This window comes from Enhydra lutris, unplaced genomic scaffold (assembly GCF_002288905.1).
Source record: "Enhydra lutris kenyoni isolate GAN:26980312 unplaced genomic scaffold, ASM228890v2 scaffoldscaffold31, whole genome shotgun sequence".
Taxonomy (NCBI): domain Eukaryota; kingdom Metazoa; phylum Chordata; class Mammalia; order Carnivora; family Mustelidae; genus Enhydra; species Enhydra lutris.
In genome coordinates this window covers 4,630,537-4,650,213 of record NW_019154115.1, presented here as the reverse complement: position 1 = coordinate 4,650,213, position 19,677 = coordinate 4,630,537, and the positions used below count along the sequence as shown (strand labels likewise).

Genomic DNA, 19,677 nt, shown 5'->3' with positions numbered 1-19,677 from the left:
GGCCATCAATCAACACATAGCTCACACAGTACATTTCTAGGTAAGAGACAAGCACTGTCTTTCTGCTATATTTGGTCCTTGTAGATATTCCTATAACTGCTTGTCTTGGGTTATATTACAATGCATTTTATATACTCTGTAGTACCTAATCCGTATTATGCATTATAAAGCATTTTTATGATTGATGTTTTAGGTGACCCAGCTGCTGAAACAGGGAGTGCTCTGTGTTCTTGGTCAAGTCCCTTTCCCTTCGAGCCTCAGATAACACAATGGGTACTGTGGTTCCGTGAAGACGAGAGAACGTATATAGAGCCCTTACACGGTGCTCCATTAAGGAAAGCCGCGACTGTTTACATTGTTTAGGGCCCTGAATAGGTAGGTTCCTGCTGAGCTGAGTTCAGGAAACGCTTCTCTATATGACGTCACTATCAGCGACTTAAAAAACCACTGCACGTCTGTCCCGGAGTATAGAAGCGGAACTACTTAAAACGAGGTTCACCTGTCCCTCAGTTCACAGGTTCCGCCTGAAAAGATTTCCATTTAGTAGCTCGGACAGTAGGAATGTGAGCTCAACAGCCAAGGACTTCCCCGAATTACTCCAGGGTGGGCGGGAAGTGTCTCCACCGCCCGGTGGGAAGGCCACCTTCGCTGGATTCAGAGAAGCGGGTGCATCCCTATGGCCTGCGGCAAAACCCAGCGCCGGGTCCAGGAGCGCTTCTCTCGGTAACGAGGAGGCTGCACCCTCCTCACGAGCAGAATTCACTGGTGTCGGACCACAGCCGGAACCCAGAGGGCGATTCCCGCGGTGCCGCGCTCCCCGGGCCAGGCCGGGCCGTGGGGTCTCCCCGTTCTCCACGCAGGGGCGGCGGGGCGGGGCGTAGTGACGCCAAGAGGAGTGACGCGACGACGCAGCGCGACGCGGTGACGCACGCCCCTTTGTTGGCTCAGTAGCGGTAGCAGCGGCCGTGGAGGTGGCGCTGGGGACTGTTTTCTCTCGGAGGCCGGAGCGGAGCCGCGTCTGACTGAGGCGGGCGGCAAGCGGACCCCTCGCTCCCTCCCTCCCTCCTCCGCGCCCTCCCCGCTGCCGCCGCCAGCCGCCAACCGCCAACCGCCGCGCCCGGGGAGGAGCCGCGGCCCGCGGGGCTGGAGCCAGGCCTGCGTCCGGACATCAGCCGGAGCCGGAGCGAGAGCCGGGGCCTCGGCGTCCCCGCCCTCTCCCCGCCTCAGGGCCAGCGTCCGCCGGGCCCTCGCGTGTCGCGCCATGGACTCGGACGAGGGCTACAACTACGAGTTCGACGAGGACGAAGAGTGCAGCGAGGAGGACAGCGGCGCCGAGGAGGAGGAAGACGAGGACGACGATGAGCCGGACGATGATAACCTGGATCTGGGCGAGGTGGAGCTGGTGGAGCCCGGGCTGGGCGTCGGCGGGGAGCGGGACGGACTGCTGTGCGGGGAGACGGGCGGCGGCGGCGGCAGCGCTCTGGGGCCCGGCGGTGGCGGCGGCGGCGGCGGCGGCGGCGGCGGCGGGCCAGGGCACGAGCAGGAGGAGGATTACCGCTACGAGGTGCTCACGGCCGAGCAGATTCTGCAACACATGGTGGAATGTATCCGGGAGGTCAACGAGGTCATCCAGGTGAGGGTGGCCGCCGCGCTGGCTTGACCTGGCCGGACTGGGGAGCAGATTCGGCGGCCCGAGGGGCAGGCCTGGGCCTGGTGCGCAACTCAGCCCGGTGCCTCCCGGCCCTGTCTCCTCCGCTGCCTCTGCTGGGGATAGAGGGTGTCGAAAGCAGACATTCGCCGGTTAGCCGGGTGTGGGGAGGTGCGCTGGGGGCGGTGCTTTTCCAGGTCCTGCTATGGCGGAGGCCTTCGGCCGCCCAACACTTCTCTTGCGGGCAATTCCTGCCTGTCCCTGGGCCCGGTGTCCTTCCTCTGGCCGGAGGAGCGCCTACAGGGGCGGGGCGGGGCGGAGGGGGGGGTGGAGAAGAGCAGAACGAACGCGGCCCCTGAGAGGGTTATCCCGGCCTTCATTCTCGCGTGGAAGGGGTTGGAGTAGGCCTAAGCAGCTTGGTGTACGGTTGCCCCAAGTGGGCACCGGTTAATAAAGAAATGGATCTGCTTGGCAGTCTTAAGTGCCTTACTTAAAGGTGGGGGAAGGGAACTGTTTCTCGGAAGAGGTGCTGATGGGCCTTCTTTTTTGATGGTGAAGCTTCTGCTCTCATCTTTTTATGTCGTTGCTGGCTGTTTGGGACCTAATGCTACTTTTCATTGGTAGCCAATGACTTACTTGAAGCTGTTGGAATGGCTACTGCATATTGCATACCCAGCCTTGCAGCTAAAACAACAAAACGCAGTGTTATTGTCTAATATTAGACAAGACTCTATTGTGAGTTAGAAAGTAGGGGCTTTCTGCTTCTGGACCCTTTTCTCTGATAATTTTTATTTCTTGGTGAGTTAGGCTTGGTTTAAGTTGATAACACAGCTCATTTGATCTCGTGGGTCAGATTTTGCATTTTTGAGCTTTAGGAAGTCCAAAGTTTACATTTGTTTGGAAAAAAAAAATTATGATGAGGGGCCAGGGATACGATTGAAGAATAAAAATGAAGTTTTGATTCAGTGCAACTTTCAGAAAACACTAGTTACATATGAGGAATCTATATACAGGAGCAAGTTACTATTACTTTCTTCTACCTCAGTCATTACTCGCCCCCACCCCCAAATTAATTGGTTAACATTCACTGGGAAATTGGCAGTAGTATGTCACTGCTACTTGTTCAGTTTGCGTGAATAGCAGATTTTTACAATATTGTCTAGTAAGGAATACTTTCAATTGAACCGTCTATTTTGGCTCATTTGGAGACCCTGTTTTGAATAATAGTAAGTAAAAAAAAATCTGATAAATAGTGGACATCTCAAACTTTCATAGGGATACTGCAATCTGAGGAGGAAATTGAAGGTATATAGAAGGAAGATGAGTTTTATTGCTCTTTTTCTGCTTCTAAAAATATGACAGTTCTTAGGCCACTAAGTTGAGACTTTTTTCTTTTTTTGAGGAAACTTTATTAAAAGAAGTTAGAGTAAAACCTTGAATTCTCTTTTCATTTATTTACCACCACAGTACATAAAATCCAATGTTTTCAAACTTACCTGTTTTATTGACATGTTAGGCCTTTAAAAACGCATGGATAGTGGATATTTATTATTTAACTTCTTTGTTTTCATATAGTAAATCTCATCCAGCTTTTCTCAGCTCTTAGGTGTGTCTTAAGCACTGAGGCCAAACCTTAGAAGTTCTTCATGTCACTTCTGGAACAGGGATGTAGCTAATGCATATGACATCATTCTTTCTTTGTTAGTTTAGGGGAGAGAGAATAAACACAGATGAACTGAGCTAATAAGGACCACAAAATGCTAGGGGTTTTTTTGTTTGTTTGTTTTTAAGAGGTGTCCATGCCTGATTTTTGAAAACTATCTTTTTCCTAGTTGACCTCATTTTTAAGGTCTCTTAAATGGTATTCCTGAATATATGAATATCAGTTCCTTGTTAAGTTTATATTTCGACCTACCAGTAAAGGAAAGAATAGGGTTTATCCCAGGTCATCTTTTCTCCAAATGGTGTGCTTCTTAGATCTAAACTAGGCTTTGGTTGTGGTAATTGTTTTTTTATGTTAGATTTAAACTTAAAAAGTTACACTGGTCATACATGCACACTCTAAGAAAAAACTGACTAGGCAAGGAAAAAAAAAGACGAGATCTACACCAAGAGAGATACATAAAATTTGAAGTTAGTTATCTTTTCAGAGCTCTGGGTGAGCTATACATATATTTTAACAACATCAGAATCATACTATATATTCTCATTTTCCGTAGAAAAAAGCAGGTTATGGAAACAGAAGGAATCTCAACAGTTTTCTCTTGTTAATAACTGTTTCCATTTTCAGTGTTTATATGATTATAAATCTAGACGTTTATTTAATCAGTCCATTATTATTGGCCTTCCTTTTTATTTTCTAGTTTCTGGCTCTTACTAACTTCATTGGGAATATCGTCATAGATAAATCTTTGAATGTTTTCTTTTCTAGGATAGATTGAATTGCTGAGTCAAATGATGTGATTATTTTCAAGGCATTTGATACATCCTACCTACCACATTGCTTTAAGAAAGGTTATGTTAGTTCCCCCCCCACCAGTCAGTGCTTAATTAGGATAAAATAGTCGTCATTTTAAAAATTTGCTTTAAAAAAAAAGAAAAAGAAGGTGAAGAGAACTTTTAACATGTATCTTAGGACATTGGTATTTCTTTTGTAATTTGCCCTTTGCTTTTGCTCATTTTGAGCCCTTTTAGGGATTTTTATCTTTTATTGCTTTATAAAACCTCTTTATATTCGTTGAGGTTTTTAAAGATCATTTCTCTAGGTTTTTTAGTTGAAAAAATGGTCTAATGTGGCAATAAGTTTTAAGTTTATCTAATTAAAACCCCTTGTTTTACTTCACATTAGAGAGCTTACTGTTAATTCTAAAAAATTTTAAATTCCCTGCTCCCCAGTGCTACTTTTCAATATGAAATCAGGTATGTTATTAGTGAATTTGAAAATAAATTTGCAGGAGATAAAGATTGAAATGTGAAAAGATTGCCAGATTAATTTTTCCTTGGGAATTTTATTACTACTTTGGGGAGAATAATTCTGGGCAACATTAGATAATATTGTAATTTGTAGACATCTGCGGGTGAGTTTTAGCTTTCATATGAGTTAACACTTTTTGTTTTAGAAGACTCTTGGTTTTCTAGCTTCCGTAACTCTCTTGTTATAATTTGTTTAGTTTGGCTTTGTTATATTTAAATCTTTGTGGCTACCTAGATTACCTTGTGAACTTTCAAGAATAGATCATGGGTTTTGTTTAACCTATACCAATATTAAAGAAGTACTAAAAGCCCTTAACTTACCCAACTGTATTTACTTAACTAGTATTATTGAACAGTGGATTTCTAATGTAATTGCTTTAACAGCTCGGTAGTTTATTAAACACCACACAGTTCTGCAATTGAGAGGCCTTTCAACGTGCTGTTTTGTGTTTCCACAACATTATTCAGCACATGTTGGTTGTGCTTGTGCGTGTATGCCAGTTACCGTATTAACTAGATTAGAGGGCATGGTTCTTGCCTAAGGAGCATATAAAGGTGGGGAACATAGAGGTCCTTGGGCTTCATTCCCAGAGATTGTTGTTCATCAGTTAAGTCTGAGTTGGAGCCTAAGCATTTATATATTTTTAGCCACTCCAGTGATAGTTCTTAACCACTGGGATAGTCATAGTTCATCTACTGTCATGATTTTGACTCGGGGAGAATGAGTAGAGTAAGAAGGTGGTAACCCTTAGGCATACTCCTTTTTAAAATTAATTAATTTATTAAAGATTTTATTTATTTATTTGAAAGAGAAGCGAGCACAGCAGGGAGAGCTGGAGAGGGAGAAGCAGGCTTCTCGCTGAGTAGGAATCTCCATGAGGAGCTCAATCCCAGGACCCAGAGATCATGACCCGAGCTGAAGGCAGAGGCTTAACTTACTGAGCCCCAGGAATACTACTTTTAAAGGATGTGCTGCAGAGGAGGAGCATGGGCTGATGGGTATGAGTGGTCACAGAGAAGGTATAAAGAAGTGGGTGGGTGTCTTGCTATTTTAAGGTTTATTATGCTAAATAGCCCATTTTAAAGACAACAGATATCTTTACAGGGGAAATTTTCTAGTGGCTGTTGAAGTTTTTAATTTTATTTCAGCTATTTATTTAATTAAAAGACTTAAAGAAGTTTTAAGGTGAGGTTTCAAGCATAAATTGAGAGGCAGCGTATACCAGCATTATTGACTCAGAGTCAGTTCTAGCCCTGGACATTGGAGGAAAAACTCCAAATGGCAAGTTTTGTTTACATCTCAGAACCTTCAGTTTTTGTTTTTGTTTTTTTTTTTTAAATATGGGAAGTAGTTAAGAGAATTGAACTACTCGATTGGCCTTTTTTTTCTTTTTACATTGATTTTTTTTTTAATCTAACATCCTTTTATAACCTTAGTTAATTGGAGATGCTCACTGTTTCAAAGAAGTGAATTCAAGTGAATTCAAGTGTGCAAATCAGGATGAACTTAAATTGGCTAACTTATTTGGGTAGGGAGTGGAAGAGGGAGAGGAAGGGGAGAGAGTGTGTATCTTGAAGCTGTTAATTAAAAGTATTTGGTATAGTTTATTCCTCTTGATTTTCTGTCTTTTCCCACCTGATCTTGAACTTATTTGAGCCATAAGTTTTAAATTCTATTAATTCTTATTAAATCGCTTATGGCAGTAGTCCTGTGAATCAAACTCTGGGGGTGGGGTCCAGCCGTTGGTTTAAATGAGCGTTCCAGGTGATGCTGATGCAAGCTCAATTTTGAGAACCACTGATGCAGTTGAAATTTAACAGCATTTCTCAGTGTGTTATCAGTATAGTGATAAATTACAACAGAGGTGGGTTAATGGTGGAAGGCAAGTTGTTTAAGAAACTATAAAAGGAAAATTTCAAAAGCGCTTCACAGTGCTTACTGGGCTAATAGAGTTGGAGGGGATTTGTCGTTATTACTGGTATCCTTCAGATAAAGTGGTCTTTAATTCAGTTATTTCAAACGTGCAAACCAAAGTAGTGGCACCTTACATTCTAGGTTGGACCACTTGGTTTTCTTTCCACTTCTTTTTTTTTTTTTAACACAAAAATATTTGAGTTTCTTTATTTAATATGTTGGGGAAAAAAAAGGTTTTGGATACTGTAACTGCTCAGTACTGTAGTAAATAGTGAAGAGAATATGAGAAGACATTCTCAAGGAGTTGATGATCTCTTTTAATTTAGACACTCAAAGCTGTTGGGTCAGAAAGTCTTTTCATCAGGTGCTAAGAGGATAGTAATAGGTATTCATGGGAGAGAAATCTGTGGGTGTTATCTGGCTAGGATTGGATGGCTAGGATTTGGATAGATAGGAAAAAGGGATATAAAGCCATTTTAGGAAACTGAATGAAGTGAGAACAAGGAAAGTGTCTGAATAATGGTGAGGTTCACTAAAGTAGAACAGAGTTTGTAAATTGTGGGTGGTAAGGTTGCAGAAACTGGAAGGTTTGATATTCTGAAGAAAGGCAGAAGCCATCAGATTAGATTCCTTTATTTTGGGTTTGACATATGGTAGCTGTATGTATTAATTCAACTCTACATTTCCTTAAAACTCAGTGGCTTAAAAACACTATCTTACAGTTTCTATGGGTCATGATTCTGGGTGCAGCTGAGTTAGGTTAGGTGCCTCTGGCTCAGGGTCTCATGTTAACTCCATTAAGGTTGCAAGCAAAGTATCAGTTAAATTGCAGTTCTCAAGGCTTGAGGAGGGGAGATTCCCCTTCCATTGTCAGGCCTCAGATTTTCACTGGCTGGTTGTTGGCCAGAGACACAAGTACCTTGCCATGTGGGCTTCTCCAGAAAGTGGCTTATAACACAGTTTCTTTTCCTCAGAATGAAGAGTCTGAGAGCCCCCAAGATAGAAGACAGTCTTTTTATAATTTCATTTCAATTGACATCCCATCACTTTGTCCTGTTCTACTTGTTGTAAGTGATTAACTGTATCCACACACTCAAGGGGAGGAGGTTACACAAGTGTGAAGATGAAGAGGTGAGGGATCCTTGGGGCCATCTCAGAGGCTCTTCCATCGTCTACATACAGTTTGGCTTTGTCAGGAGGTGAAGGACAACCATTGTATAATGCTTATCTATCCATTTAATTTATATACAAATAAGAGGCATAGTAGTTTGGATTTTTTTACTTAGGATTAACTATAAATTATTTGTATTTGGCTTTAAATGATAAGCATTCTTAATTACTTTCCAATGGCTAAGATTAAAAGAAATAGCTTGCAGTCTCTTAGAATTGTAAGAAATTTGAGATTCTTCAGTCCAATAATTTTTTTCTTTTTTAACTTTAGCTACGTAGTGGAATCACCTGGGGATTTTTTTCACACTTTTAATTGCAGTTGTAAGAAACGGCGATAGCATAGCGATCCCACATACCCTTTGCTGATTTTTCTACGGTGATACCACCTTGCAAAACTATAGCATAATGTCATAACCAGTGAGTGTATTGACATTAATGTGGTCTTACTCAGATTTCTTTCCCTGAGATTTTTGTTTTAAAGGCAGGCACTCAGACCCCACAACAGACTAAGCAGTGGGTCTCTGGGAGTTTGGACCATGCATTGTCATTAAACAGAAATTTTCCCTGGATTATTTTAATGCACACCCAGGGCTGAGAGTCCTTGTTCTTGTTTATTGTCTCTAAGAATCCTCTCAGTAACATTCCAATCTCTGCTTAACTACAGATAAATGACAGTGAAGTATTTTGTGATGTAGCTCATTTCAAATTTAACTCTTGATTTTTTAAAATGTAATTGAAATCCGCTATTGTAACTTTCGCCTATTGTTCTTAGGGTCACCCTTTTGATAAAGTTGTTTTTTAAAATAATTGTGTTGGAAGCTTTTCTTCCTGAAGTTAATGAGACCCTCTTTCTTCATACAACAATGAACCTGTATTTTTGATAAAATTAATATTGACTGCTTTTCTATTTTCTACTAGACCTTTCTCTTAATAGGCATAATATGACAGGCCATAACTTGGCTAAGACTTCAACAATATACAGGTCATCTTTTCTGTGTTATCATACTATTACTATGTAGCTTTGTTAAATAGCTTAATTATTCCTATTAAATGATGGAATAAATGTATGAATGAGCATTTATTTGGCTGACATTTGATGATCACTTGTGAAAGAATGAACTATAATCAGAGGCTTCTAACCTGGGATGGTTGTATCTTTTGGGGCCTATGGAGATAGTAGTGGCAGTTTTTACCCTTTCTTCCCCCAGCATTAAAAAAAACTATTTAAAACAGAGCAAAACAGGGGCGCCTGGGTGGCTCAGTGGGTTAAAGCCTCTGCCTTTGGCTCGGGTCATGATCCTCAGGGTCCCGGCATCCAGCCCCGCATTGGGTTCTCTGCTTGGCGGGGAGCCTGCTTCCCCCTCTCTCTTTGCCTGCCTCTCTGCCTACTTGTGATCTCTCTCTCTCTCTCTCTCTCAAATAAATAAAATCTTAAAAAAAAATAAAAATAAAAAATAAAACAGAGCAAAACAAAACTGCCCAAGTGAGTTAAAATGTGGGCCATTGTTGGGTCTTTAGTTCTAAAAGAATAGCACGTTTTATAGAGTCATTCGATTTCCATAATCATGTAAGAATCCAAATTTTTGCTTTTTTCCTAAAATTTCATTTTTTTTAAGATTTTATTGATTTATTCAACAGAGAGAGAGAGAGAGATCACAAGTAGGCAGAGAAGCAGGCAGAGAGAGAGGGGGAAGCAGGCTCCCCGCTGTGCAGAGAGCCCGATGTGGGGCTCGATCCCAGGACCCTGAGATCATGACCTGAGCCGAAGGCAGAGGCTTAACCCACTGAGCCACCCAGGCGTCCCCTAAAATTTCATTTTAACAGTGATTGGAGGTCATCTGGGATTAGTTTGAATAATGTCTCATTTCTCGATGTATCTTGGTGAATAGTTGATGTCCAGTTGGTATTTAAGTTAAACTGACGGGTAGTTAGTATCTCGGAAGGCAGTTTGAGAAGTTCTTACTGAAATAGCAACGTTCTGGCAGATTAACTTTTCAGAGCTCTACTTTTTTCGTTTTTAAAAATGAGAATGCTAGTATTAGGGTCAAAAGAGTGTGAGGATTTGAGTGAGAAATGCCAAATACTGTACTGGAAGTTTTTCCATGTAATTTTTTTCTTAATGTAAACATCATTCAATAGCTTTTTTCATTTTTGCTATGTTCCATTTAAAGGAAGTGTCAGAAGTGACCTGACACTTAATACATTTTGGCAAAAAGTACAGCAGATAATGAAGTATTAGGTAACATTTCCTTATTACTAAGACATTTGTTTAGACAAAGCTAAGAATAGCTATAATCCCAGACACTTCTCCCCAGGCTTACTTTGCAGTCTCCTTTGAAACTCTCATACTTCTAATTCAAATATTAACAGACTCCAGTTGCTTGGTAATATATCCTTTCTCTTAATCACAATTGTACATTTTTAAGGGATTAAGTAGAAGCTAGAGACTAAGAAGTATTTTCTGATTCTTAGGAAGTATTTACAAGTAAAAAACCTGTAAAGTGTGACATTTTGGACAGGTATTTCTCTGAAACCCACTTGAAACCCAGATTTACTGTATTGTCTCCTCAAGGCTCTTCTTTCTTTAAATTACCAGTTAACTGTTCGTGGAATTTGAGAGTCACCCTTAAATTTTTCCCCCTGCATTTCCCATATCCAATTAGCCCTGATCAAGTTACCTCTGAAATTTGTTATTCCTGTTCTTTTTACAAACTAATCCTAATCTAAGGCCTCTTTTTATTTTGTCTCATTGTCTATAGGCTTCCAGTCTATGTCATACTACCAAATATGTCATTTTCCTGCTAAAAAAAACTTCATTGTCCACCCCTTCCCCCGCCCCTTACTATTATAAGTCTTGTCCAGATTCCTTTATATGGCATTCATGGCTTCCTCATTTTAGTGTCAGCGCATTTTTTTCAGTGTCAGCTGCTGCTGTTCCTGATTCTCCCATCTCCCCCAACTGCACCACTTATAATTTCTTTCCTTTTTTTTATTACTCTGTGTTGGGTTTATAATTTCCTAATACATAAAACACATTTGTGTTTTCTTAAATTTGCTCAAGCTCCTCCCTCTTGTGTTACTCTTAATCCTCTCAATTGCCTGATGTACTTCTATTCAGACCCTGCTCAGATACTACTGTATCTCTTGCCAGGTCTCTCTTCTTTACCTTTCTAGTGCTTCCTTATCTTTGTTTGCATGGTGCTTCATGTAGATATTGGTATAGCCTGCATGAGGTTGAAATATAGCCATCCCAATACCTAAGTCTCCACAGCCAGATGTGAGGGACTTGAGTATAAGAGCTGAATCTTCCACATCCATAGCATATGGCACACTAACAGTCTTTGCTGTAGTAGAAACTCAGTAAATACTTGAAATTTGTCCTTGCCTAGTAAATGCTTACTTCCTCAGTTTCCTTATCATATACCAAGGGGAGCTAGGTAAGATTTTCTTCTGGTGCTAATAAGTTATTTTATGATTTGTAGGTAATTCCACAGTCCTAGTGTAAGAAGCAAGAAAAAAAAGTGTTTAAATTCCAAGAGGACAGCTTTTTTTTTTTTTTTTTAATATTTATTTATTTCACAGACAGAGATTACAAGTAGGCAAAGAGGCAGGGAGAGAGAGGAGGAAGCAGGCTCCCCGCCGAGCAGACAGCCCAATGTGGGGCTTGATCCCAGGACGCTGGGATCATGACCTGAGCCAAAGGCAGAAGCCCTAACCCACTGAGCTACCCAGGCGCCCCGAGGGCAAGCTTTTTAAGTGCTCGGAATATATAGTGACATTTTTAAAGCTTATCGTTTGCATGTAGTTCCCTGGCACTTATATGAACGGACAGTGATATAAAAACAATTGAGTCACTAATGCTGTAGTTCTCAAAGTATGGTCTATGAAAGCACAACTATCGTATGATAATACTAAGACGTTTGCCTTTTTTAATGTGCTGACCTTTGTTCTAATGGTGCAGAATGCAGTGGGTAGGTAAAACAATGGGAATCCTAGCACAAATCACATCAGTGGCACCCAACTATACAAGTAGTCTTTGTATTCTTCATCTCTACAGACAGTAAAAAAATAACATTTTTCACTTGGTCTGGATGAAGTAGTAAAAGTTACTAGTTTTATTATATCTTATCCTTTAAGTACACATCTTTTTCATAGCGTGGGTGGTAAAGTAGGCTTAGGTGGAGCTGTGTGTGAAGCACTTGGGCATACTAAAGTTACAGAGGTTGTCTTGAAGAAGACATCTGTGCAGTTTGATTAGTGAGCGAAACAAGCCGCTTGTTTGATGGAACACCCATTTTTTCTTGAATGACTGACTGGCTGTTTTTGTTTTTTAGACAAATGGCAAACATATGGTGAATGTTTCTCCAAATGAATGAAATACACCTGTTATTTCAAGGAAAAGTGCTAACAATATGTTGCTAATGATAACATTTTTAAAGTTTTTAAGTGAAAATTAGAATTTTGGAAAACTTATGTTTGCTACTGTGAGACTGCTTCCTAATATTTAAAAACTTCTGATGAAATATTGTGTAATAAAATATATCAATATTTGGAAGATCAGTTTAACTTAATGAACCAATATTTTCCAAATGACCAATTTTCCATTGACCAATTTTGATACTTCACAGTCCTGCATTGGTAAATGAACCATTCAGAGTACAAGATAGATCACCAAGAATATGAAAAGTTCTTTGACATGGTTTCAAATTCTACCTTGCAAACAGCTTTTAAGATACTTTTTGCATTTTGGTATAATTTCAAGAAGAATATCCATAATTAAGTGAAAAGCCTATGAAAGTGTTCCTCTTTGGGACGCCTGGGTGGCTCAGTTGGTTAAGCATCTGCCTTTGGCGCAGGTCATGCTCCCAGGGTCCTGGGATCAAGTCCCACATATGGCTCCTTGTCAGCAGGGTGCCTGCTTCTCCCTCTGCCTGCTCTGCCTCTTCTGCCTGCAGCTCTCCATGCTTCTGCTCTCTCTGACAAATAAATAAATAAAAATTTTTTTAAAAAGTGTTCATCTTCAAAAAACTTACATATATATTTATTTATATATGTAATTTATACTAAATTAAGTTTATTAAATTAAAATATGTGTGTGTGTGTGTGTGTGTGTTTTAATGTAATCTCTATACCCAGTGTGGAGCTTGAACTTAAAACCCTGAAATTAGGGAGTTGCAGGTTCTATCCACTAAACCAGCCAGGAGCCCCAAGTGCTCCTCTTTTTTTCAAACTACTTATTTTTATGAAGCCACATTTCCTTTATTCTTCAGATAAAACAACATATCCAAGAGGGGCGCCTGGGTGGTGCAGTGAGTTGACTCTTGATTTTAGCTCAGGTCGTGAACTCTGGGTCTGCCTTGGGCTCAGTGCTTAGGACAGAGTCGGCTTGGGATTCTCCCTTCCTCCCTCTGCTCCTCCCTGTCATGCTCTCCAAAATAAAAAAAATAAAAAAAAAACCCACAACACATCCAAGAGACTGAATCCAGAAGCAGATATGAGAATCGAGCTATTTTCTATTTAGCCAGGTATTAAAGAGGCTTTGAAATGTGAAATAGTGACTTCTTCTTACCAGCTTTTTTGTTAGGACATAGTTTTTTTCATTAAAGTGTTTTTTGTATTAATCTATAATGGGATCTATTACTGTTATCTTAATGAGTTAATATTTTAAAAATTCTTTTTTAGCAGCTAACATGTTAAATATTGATAGTTATAACTCATGTAAACAAAGCTCTTTGGTGTCCTTAATTTTTTAAGGTGGAAAGGAGGTCTGAGACCAAAAAGGTTGAGAATTGCTGCTCTGATATTCTGAAATATTTCTGAATCATTAAGAAAATGGCATGTAGGCTTGCAAAAAGGAGATAGGACTAACCACATTATTTGGATTTATTATAAATTAGCAATAGTTTATAAATTACAAATTAAGTATTACTGACTAATCAGAAACTTCTTATTTATAAGCTATGTTAGATGCTCTGGGGGTTATTAACAGAAATACTAGCCTCTGTTAAATAAAATCTAGGAAATATAAATAATAAGGTATGACTAGTAGGGGAAAGATGTTGGAAATGGGATGGGAGGCTTAATTTTTTTCAAGGAGGAGCTAGTAGAGATACCACTCAACATACTCTATTTGTTAATTTGTCTATATTTTGATTTCTTATATTAGAATGAAAGCTGTGTGAGAGCAGGACTTTATTTTATTCATTGCTGCAGTCCCAGTTCCCGGAACAGTACCTGGCACATACTGGGTATTTAGTAAATATTTCTTTCTTTCTTTCTTTCTTTCTTTTTTTTTTTTTTTAAGATTTTATTTATTTATTTGACAGGAAGAGAGACAGAGAGAGGGAACACAAGCAGGGGGAGCGGGAGAGGGAGAAGCAGGCTTCCCGCCGAGCAGGGCCCTCTGATCATGACCTGAGCCGAAGGCAGATGATTAACGAGTGAGCCACCCAGGAGTCCAGGAGTCCTTAGTAAATATTTCTTAAGTACTTTTATTTCAGTTCCATTTTTGGAGAATATTTTTCTATGTTTATAATTTTAGGTTTCAGTTTCTTTCAGTACCTTAAAGATTCTGCTGTTTTCTGGCTTCTGTTTGTGGTGAGAGGAAGCTTAATGAAGTCTTTAATCTGGGTTTCTGTGAGATTTTTTTTACTGTGTGTCTAGTGAGGTGTGTTTTGTTTTGTTTTGTTTTGTTTTTTAAATCTTTCGTTTTTCGGATCCTTTTGAGTCTGTGAGGGTGATGTCTTTTTATCAATTCTGGAAATTCTCAGGTCTGCCTTCATCCTCTTTCCTTCTGAGACTCCAGTTACATATATATTAGAGCTTTTTGTTATGTACCAGACGTGTTCAGTGCTCTGTGTGTCTTACATTCTCTTCTTCTGCTTCAAATGGGATGATTTCTGTTGATTTATCTTCTGGGTCTCTAAATCTTTTTCCTTTGATCTGCTATTAAACACCTAATTAGTTCTTAATTTCCAATATTGTATTTTTTAATTCTAGAGTTTCCATTTGATGCTTTTTTGTAGCTACTAGTTTTCTGGTGACGACTTTTTCATCTGTTTTCTCCAGTGTAATAATCATTTATTCTTACAAGGTTTGTCACCTAATTCCAGTAATAACTGTTAGTCGCTTAATATATTTTTTTCCCTTCCGGTTTTCAGTCATGTGTTCCTGTCATTGGACATACTTTTGATTGCATGCCGTATGTTGGTTATAAAGTAATTTAGAGGTTCTGGATGATGATATATTTCTGTAGAGAGGATTTTCATTCTTCCTTCTGTTTGGTGGTTAGAGTGCTGAATGATGATCTTAATCCAGTCAGGCTGAGTTCTAGCTCTGTTTAAAGATTTTATTTATTTTACAGACAGATCACAAGTAGGCAGAAAGGCAGGCAGAGAGAGAGAGGGAGGAAGCAGTCTCCCCGCTGAGCAGAGAGCCCCATGTGGGGCTCGATCCCAGGACCCTGGGATCATGACTTGAGCCGAAGGCAGAGGCTTTAACTCATTGAGCCACCCAAGCACCCCTCTAGCTCTGTTTAGTTTCAGTCTCTGATCTGCCTATGGACCTTTAGAATCTTCAACTAAGGGGGCGCCTGGGTGGCTCAGTGGGTTAAGCCTCTGCCTTCAGCTCAGGTCATGATCTCAGGGTCCTGGGATCAAGCCCTACATCAGGCTCTCTGCTCAACAGGGAGCCTGCTTCCCTTTCTCTCTCTACCTACTTGTGATCTCCCTCTGTCAAATAAATAAAATCTTAAAAAAAAAAATCTTCAGCTAAGAACCTGCTGTATTCTTAGCAGTTCCTTCCCTAGGGATCTCAAACTTTAATCATTGACTCCCAAGACTGCTGGAAGCATCACTTCTTATTTCAGACACTTTTGTCTTTAGGTTTTTAGTTTTGGCCCTGTTTTTAGCCCAGGGATTAAGCAGATATCCTGAGGGAAAGACCAACCATTCCCCCATTCTTGAGACACCCCTCAAATCTCAGTGTTAGTTTCCCTTTTGGGCTGTAATACGTCCCACAAACTTAGTGACTTAACACATAAATTCATTATTTTATAGTTCTGAAAGTCAGAAATCCAAATTGTTGGATCCAAATGAATCTTAGTGGGCTCTCACCCACTTTTTCACTTCTGGAGAGACTACCTGCATTCCTTAGCTTGTGGCTCCTTATGGCATCTTCAGAGCCAGCAGCATAGCATCTTTAAATCTCTCTCTGACTCTTTTGCTTTTGTCCTCTTATTCCACTTTAAAAAATCTCACATGTGCTTCTTTCACTTTACCTTTTTATTTTATTTTTAAATTTTTATTTATTTTTAAGTAAGCTCTACTCCCAACATGGGGCTTGAACTCATGACCCTAAGATCAAGAGTTGCATGCTCTACCAACTGAGCCAGTCAGGCACCCTGTACTACTTTAACTTTGAACGTGATTCTCTGATTATACTGGGTTGACCTGGATAACCTAGGGTAATCTCTTTAAGGTCAGCTGATCACCAATTTTAGTTCCCATCTGCAACATTAGTTAATTTCCCCTCACCATGCAATTTTAACATTTATAGGTTGCAGGTATTAGGATGTGAACATCTTAGGAGGAAACACTACTCTTCTTGCTTCAAGAATTGATAAGCACTCTCAGGTAAAATCCCACGACATTTGTAAAATCACTAGTTTTTTTAGCTGTCTACTGCCTTCAGACAAATAGTCTGTCAACATTGTCTGGTTTTTCCAGTCCTGGATAGGAATGCTGGTTTACCTCTTAGCTACTCTATCCTACCTGGAAAGGAAAAATAAATATTCAAAAACTCAATGAATATATTCTTAGTCAATGAGATTTGTCTTGGGGATTTTTGAAGCCTGCATTCCATGGGAGCAAGCAACTACTTTGTGGACTGTAGAATGCACTTTTGGACTTGGATTCCAGCCAGAAAGTATGACATTTTAAAGATTAGAGTAAGGACGCTGCCTAAAATGTGGGAAAATAACGGTATGGAGGGGAAAAAAAGAACTGACTCATTAATTTTTATGTTGGGAGAGACTCACATGACAAAAGTGTTAATAGCTGACATTTGTGAATGTGTTAGGTATTTTCACATGTATTAATTTGTTATAAATTCCAGGGAAATAGCATTATTTCCATTATACAGATGAGTAATTTGAAGTTAGAGAAGCTGAGAAATGCATTTCTCTGTCAGAGACTGGTGGAGGTCCTTGAAACTGGGTCTTCTTGACTTTTAAGCTCTTTCTTAAAAACTTTTTAAAAGATTTTATTTATTTATTTGAGAGAGAGAGGGCAAACAAGTGTAAGTGGGAAGGGCAGAGAGAGAGAGAGTGAGAGAATCCCAAGCTGACTCTGTGCTGAGCATGGAGCCCAGTGAAGGGCTCAACATGGAGCTCTGAGATCATGACGTGAGAGGAAACCAAGAGTCAGTCGCTCCCCCTTTTAAGGCGCCCCACCTTTTAAGCTTTTTCTGCTATAGTAAACTTTTCAGATTTTAGTTGGACTATTTGAGCCAAATTCTTGTACTGTTTTCTTTGTATTTGTTTACTGGAACTTTTCAATACTAAAATGATTTTTCATTGTAGCTAATTGACTGTGATTTTAGATGAGTAACTTAAATTAGTTACCTCTTGCTACACAACAGATTGCCCCAACACTTAGTGGCTTGAAACAACAAACATTTATTATCTCATGGTTTTGAGGGGCTTAGCTTGGTGATTGTGGCTCAGGGTCTCTAATGAGGTTGTAATTATCTTGTCAGCTGAGGTTGCAGACTTGGTTTGTGCTGAAGAAGTGCTTTCAAGATGGCTCACTCACTATCTATTGGTACATGGGCCTCTCTGTAGGTCTATTTTAATGTCCTCCCTCCTCCAGAACAAGTAATCAAAGAAAGCAAGACATTCTGTAATGTCTTCTGTGACCTAGCATTGGAACCCACTGTGGGATGAGAGGTCTAAAACAAATACCAGGAGGGAGGGATCATATGGGGCATCTTGGAGGCTAGTTACACAGATACCATATGGAAAGGAAGGGTAAAATACAGGGATATGGCTGTAAGGCTAGATTTTAGTTCTGGGATTATGAGATTTAAAAAGTAGATGCTACTCTCTTTTTTTTTTTTTTTTTTTTTATTGCTACATTTAATGAGTAACAAAAAGGGAACTTGAAAGCCCTCCAAACCTGGGTATAGAGCAGCCGGCCTCCTTTTGTATGATACATATTTTCCAAAATCAGTATCTAAAAACTTCTTCTGCATGTGAGACAAGTATTTCTAAAACTCTTAAGTACACAATAATCATTTTTAAAAATTTATTCATTACAAATTTTTTTTTAAAGATTTTATTTACTTATTTGAGAGAGAGAGAGAGAGAGCATGAGAGGGGAGAAGGTCAGAGGGAGAAGCAGACTCTCCCCATGGAGCCGGGAGCCCGATGTGGTACTCGATCCCAGGACTCCAGGATCATGATCCGAACCGAAGGCAGTCGCTCAACCAGCTGAGCCACCCAAGATGCCCCATTTTATCTATTTAATTCACCTTTTGTAAAACTCTTGGACCTTATAGTCTAGGACTAGAGTTTAGTCCTTCTATCTATATTACTGTGTGGCCTTAGACTAAATCAGGCTGTGGTCTGAATCTGCCCTTAAAAAAGAAAAGATTTGGATTTGATGATTTCTGAAGTTCTTACCCAGTTATGAAATTCAAAAAGATAATTAGTGTGGATGCTTTCAAGGAAAAATCCAAACCTCCTTTCTGCTCTAATGCCACTATCTATCTTGAACTTGTTCCTCTTAGATTTTACTATTCCTGAGAGTACTATACATTTCCCAGTCAACATGTTCTGCCAAATCAGTACTTAATTTTTACATCTATATGCCTCTCCGCGGTACATATGCTTGGCCGTAGGTGTATAAAGATGAGCAGAAAACATTCCTTTCCAGGGCTCCTGATCTAGGAAGGGCAGACACGTAAATAAGTACTTGGTTATAGAGGCAATAACCCAGGACCCTTCATTCTCCTTTTTATCCATCTGTATTCGGATCTCAGTTATTTTCTGTTTCTGGACTTTCACTGGCCTGGTTTTCAGGTTCTTCGTGTATTGCCATTACCCAGAAATCCCACAACTTACCAGTTTGTCTTTTGAAGTATTATTTTTATACCTGTGGTCCCTGCTGTGTTTCACTGTGTTGTGAGTTGACCCACCTTTGCTGCTTGGTTAAGGAAAGCCCTGCCTTCCAAAGAGATATGTTGGTTTTGGGGAAAGAAGCAAAGTATTGACTTTTGTGTGGACAAGTAGAGTCTTGTTATAACTGTTAGAGGTTATTAGAAGCCTCTCTCAATGGCAAAATTAGAAAAAGCCAAAGAACATGAAAAGGGTGGGTTTGTTTCTTTTTCACTAAATGTGATGCTTTTATTTATTACTATTTTTTATTATTTTTAATTAACATATGTATTATTTGTTTCAGGGGTACAGGTCTGTGATTCATCAGTCTTAAATAATTCATAGCATTCACCATAGCACATACTCTCCCCAATGTCCATAACCCAATCACCCCTCCCTCCTACCCCCCCCTCCCCTCCAGCAGCCCTCAGTTTGTTTTCTGAGATTAAGAGTCTCTTATGGTTTGTCTCCCTCTCATTTTTCCCTCCCTTCCCCTATGATCCTGTGTTGAAAAGGGGGATACTGATAGAAAGTGGGGCCTTGTGACAATATTATGGCCACCACAGATTTCTCAGGAAATGCCGCATGCCCCCCCTTTTTTTTACAGGTTGGTCATCCTTTTCAGTTTATGACCGTGTCAAAAAATTCATATTTCGCCTTAGTTTATAATCTGAGAAAATATACCAAATCTTTTCCGTTTATGATAGGCAGTGGGGTGGAAATGGGTTAGGAGATCATGCTTATGAGAAGCCTTCTTAACCTGAGGGGTTGCAATGACTAGGTTACAAGAGGACGCATAATACAGTGAGAGAGAGA

At 40.0% G+C, this 19,677-nt stretch overlaps 1 protein-coding gene across 1 annotated transcript in view; it reads left to right on the top strand.

Moving 5' to 3' along the window:
- The first annotated feature begins 950 nt into the window (after positions 1-950).
- LOC111153169 (ariadne RBR E3 ubiquitin protein ligase 1) overlaps positions 951-19,677 on the top strand; it is a 112,287-nt gene continuing 93,560 nt past the window's right edge. Inside the window, exon 1 of the mRNA XM_022511996.1 lies at positions 951-1,633. Within this exon, the coding sequence (XP_022367704.1) occupies positions 1,262-1,633 (372 nt within the window). The 5' untranslated portion in view covers positions 951-1,261. The remainder of the gene's footprint in view (positions 1,634-19,677) is intronic.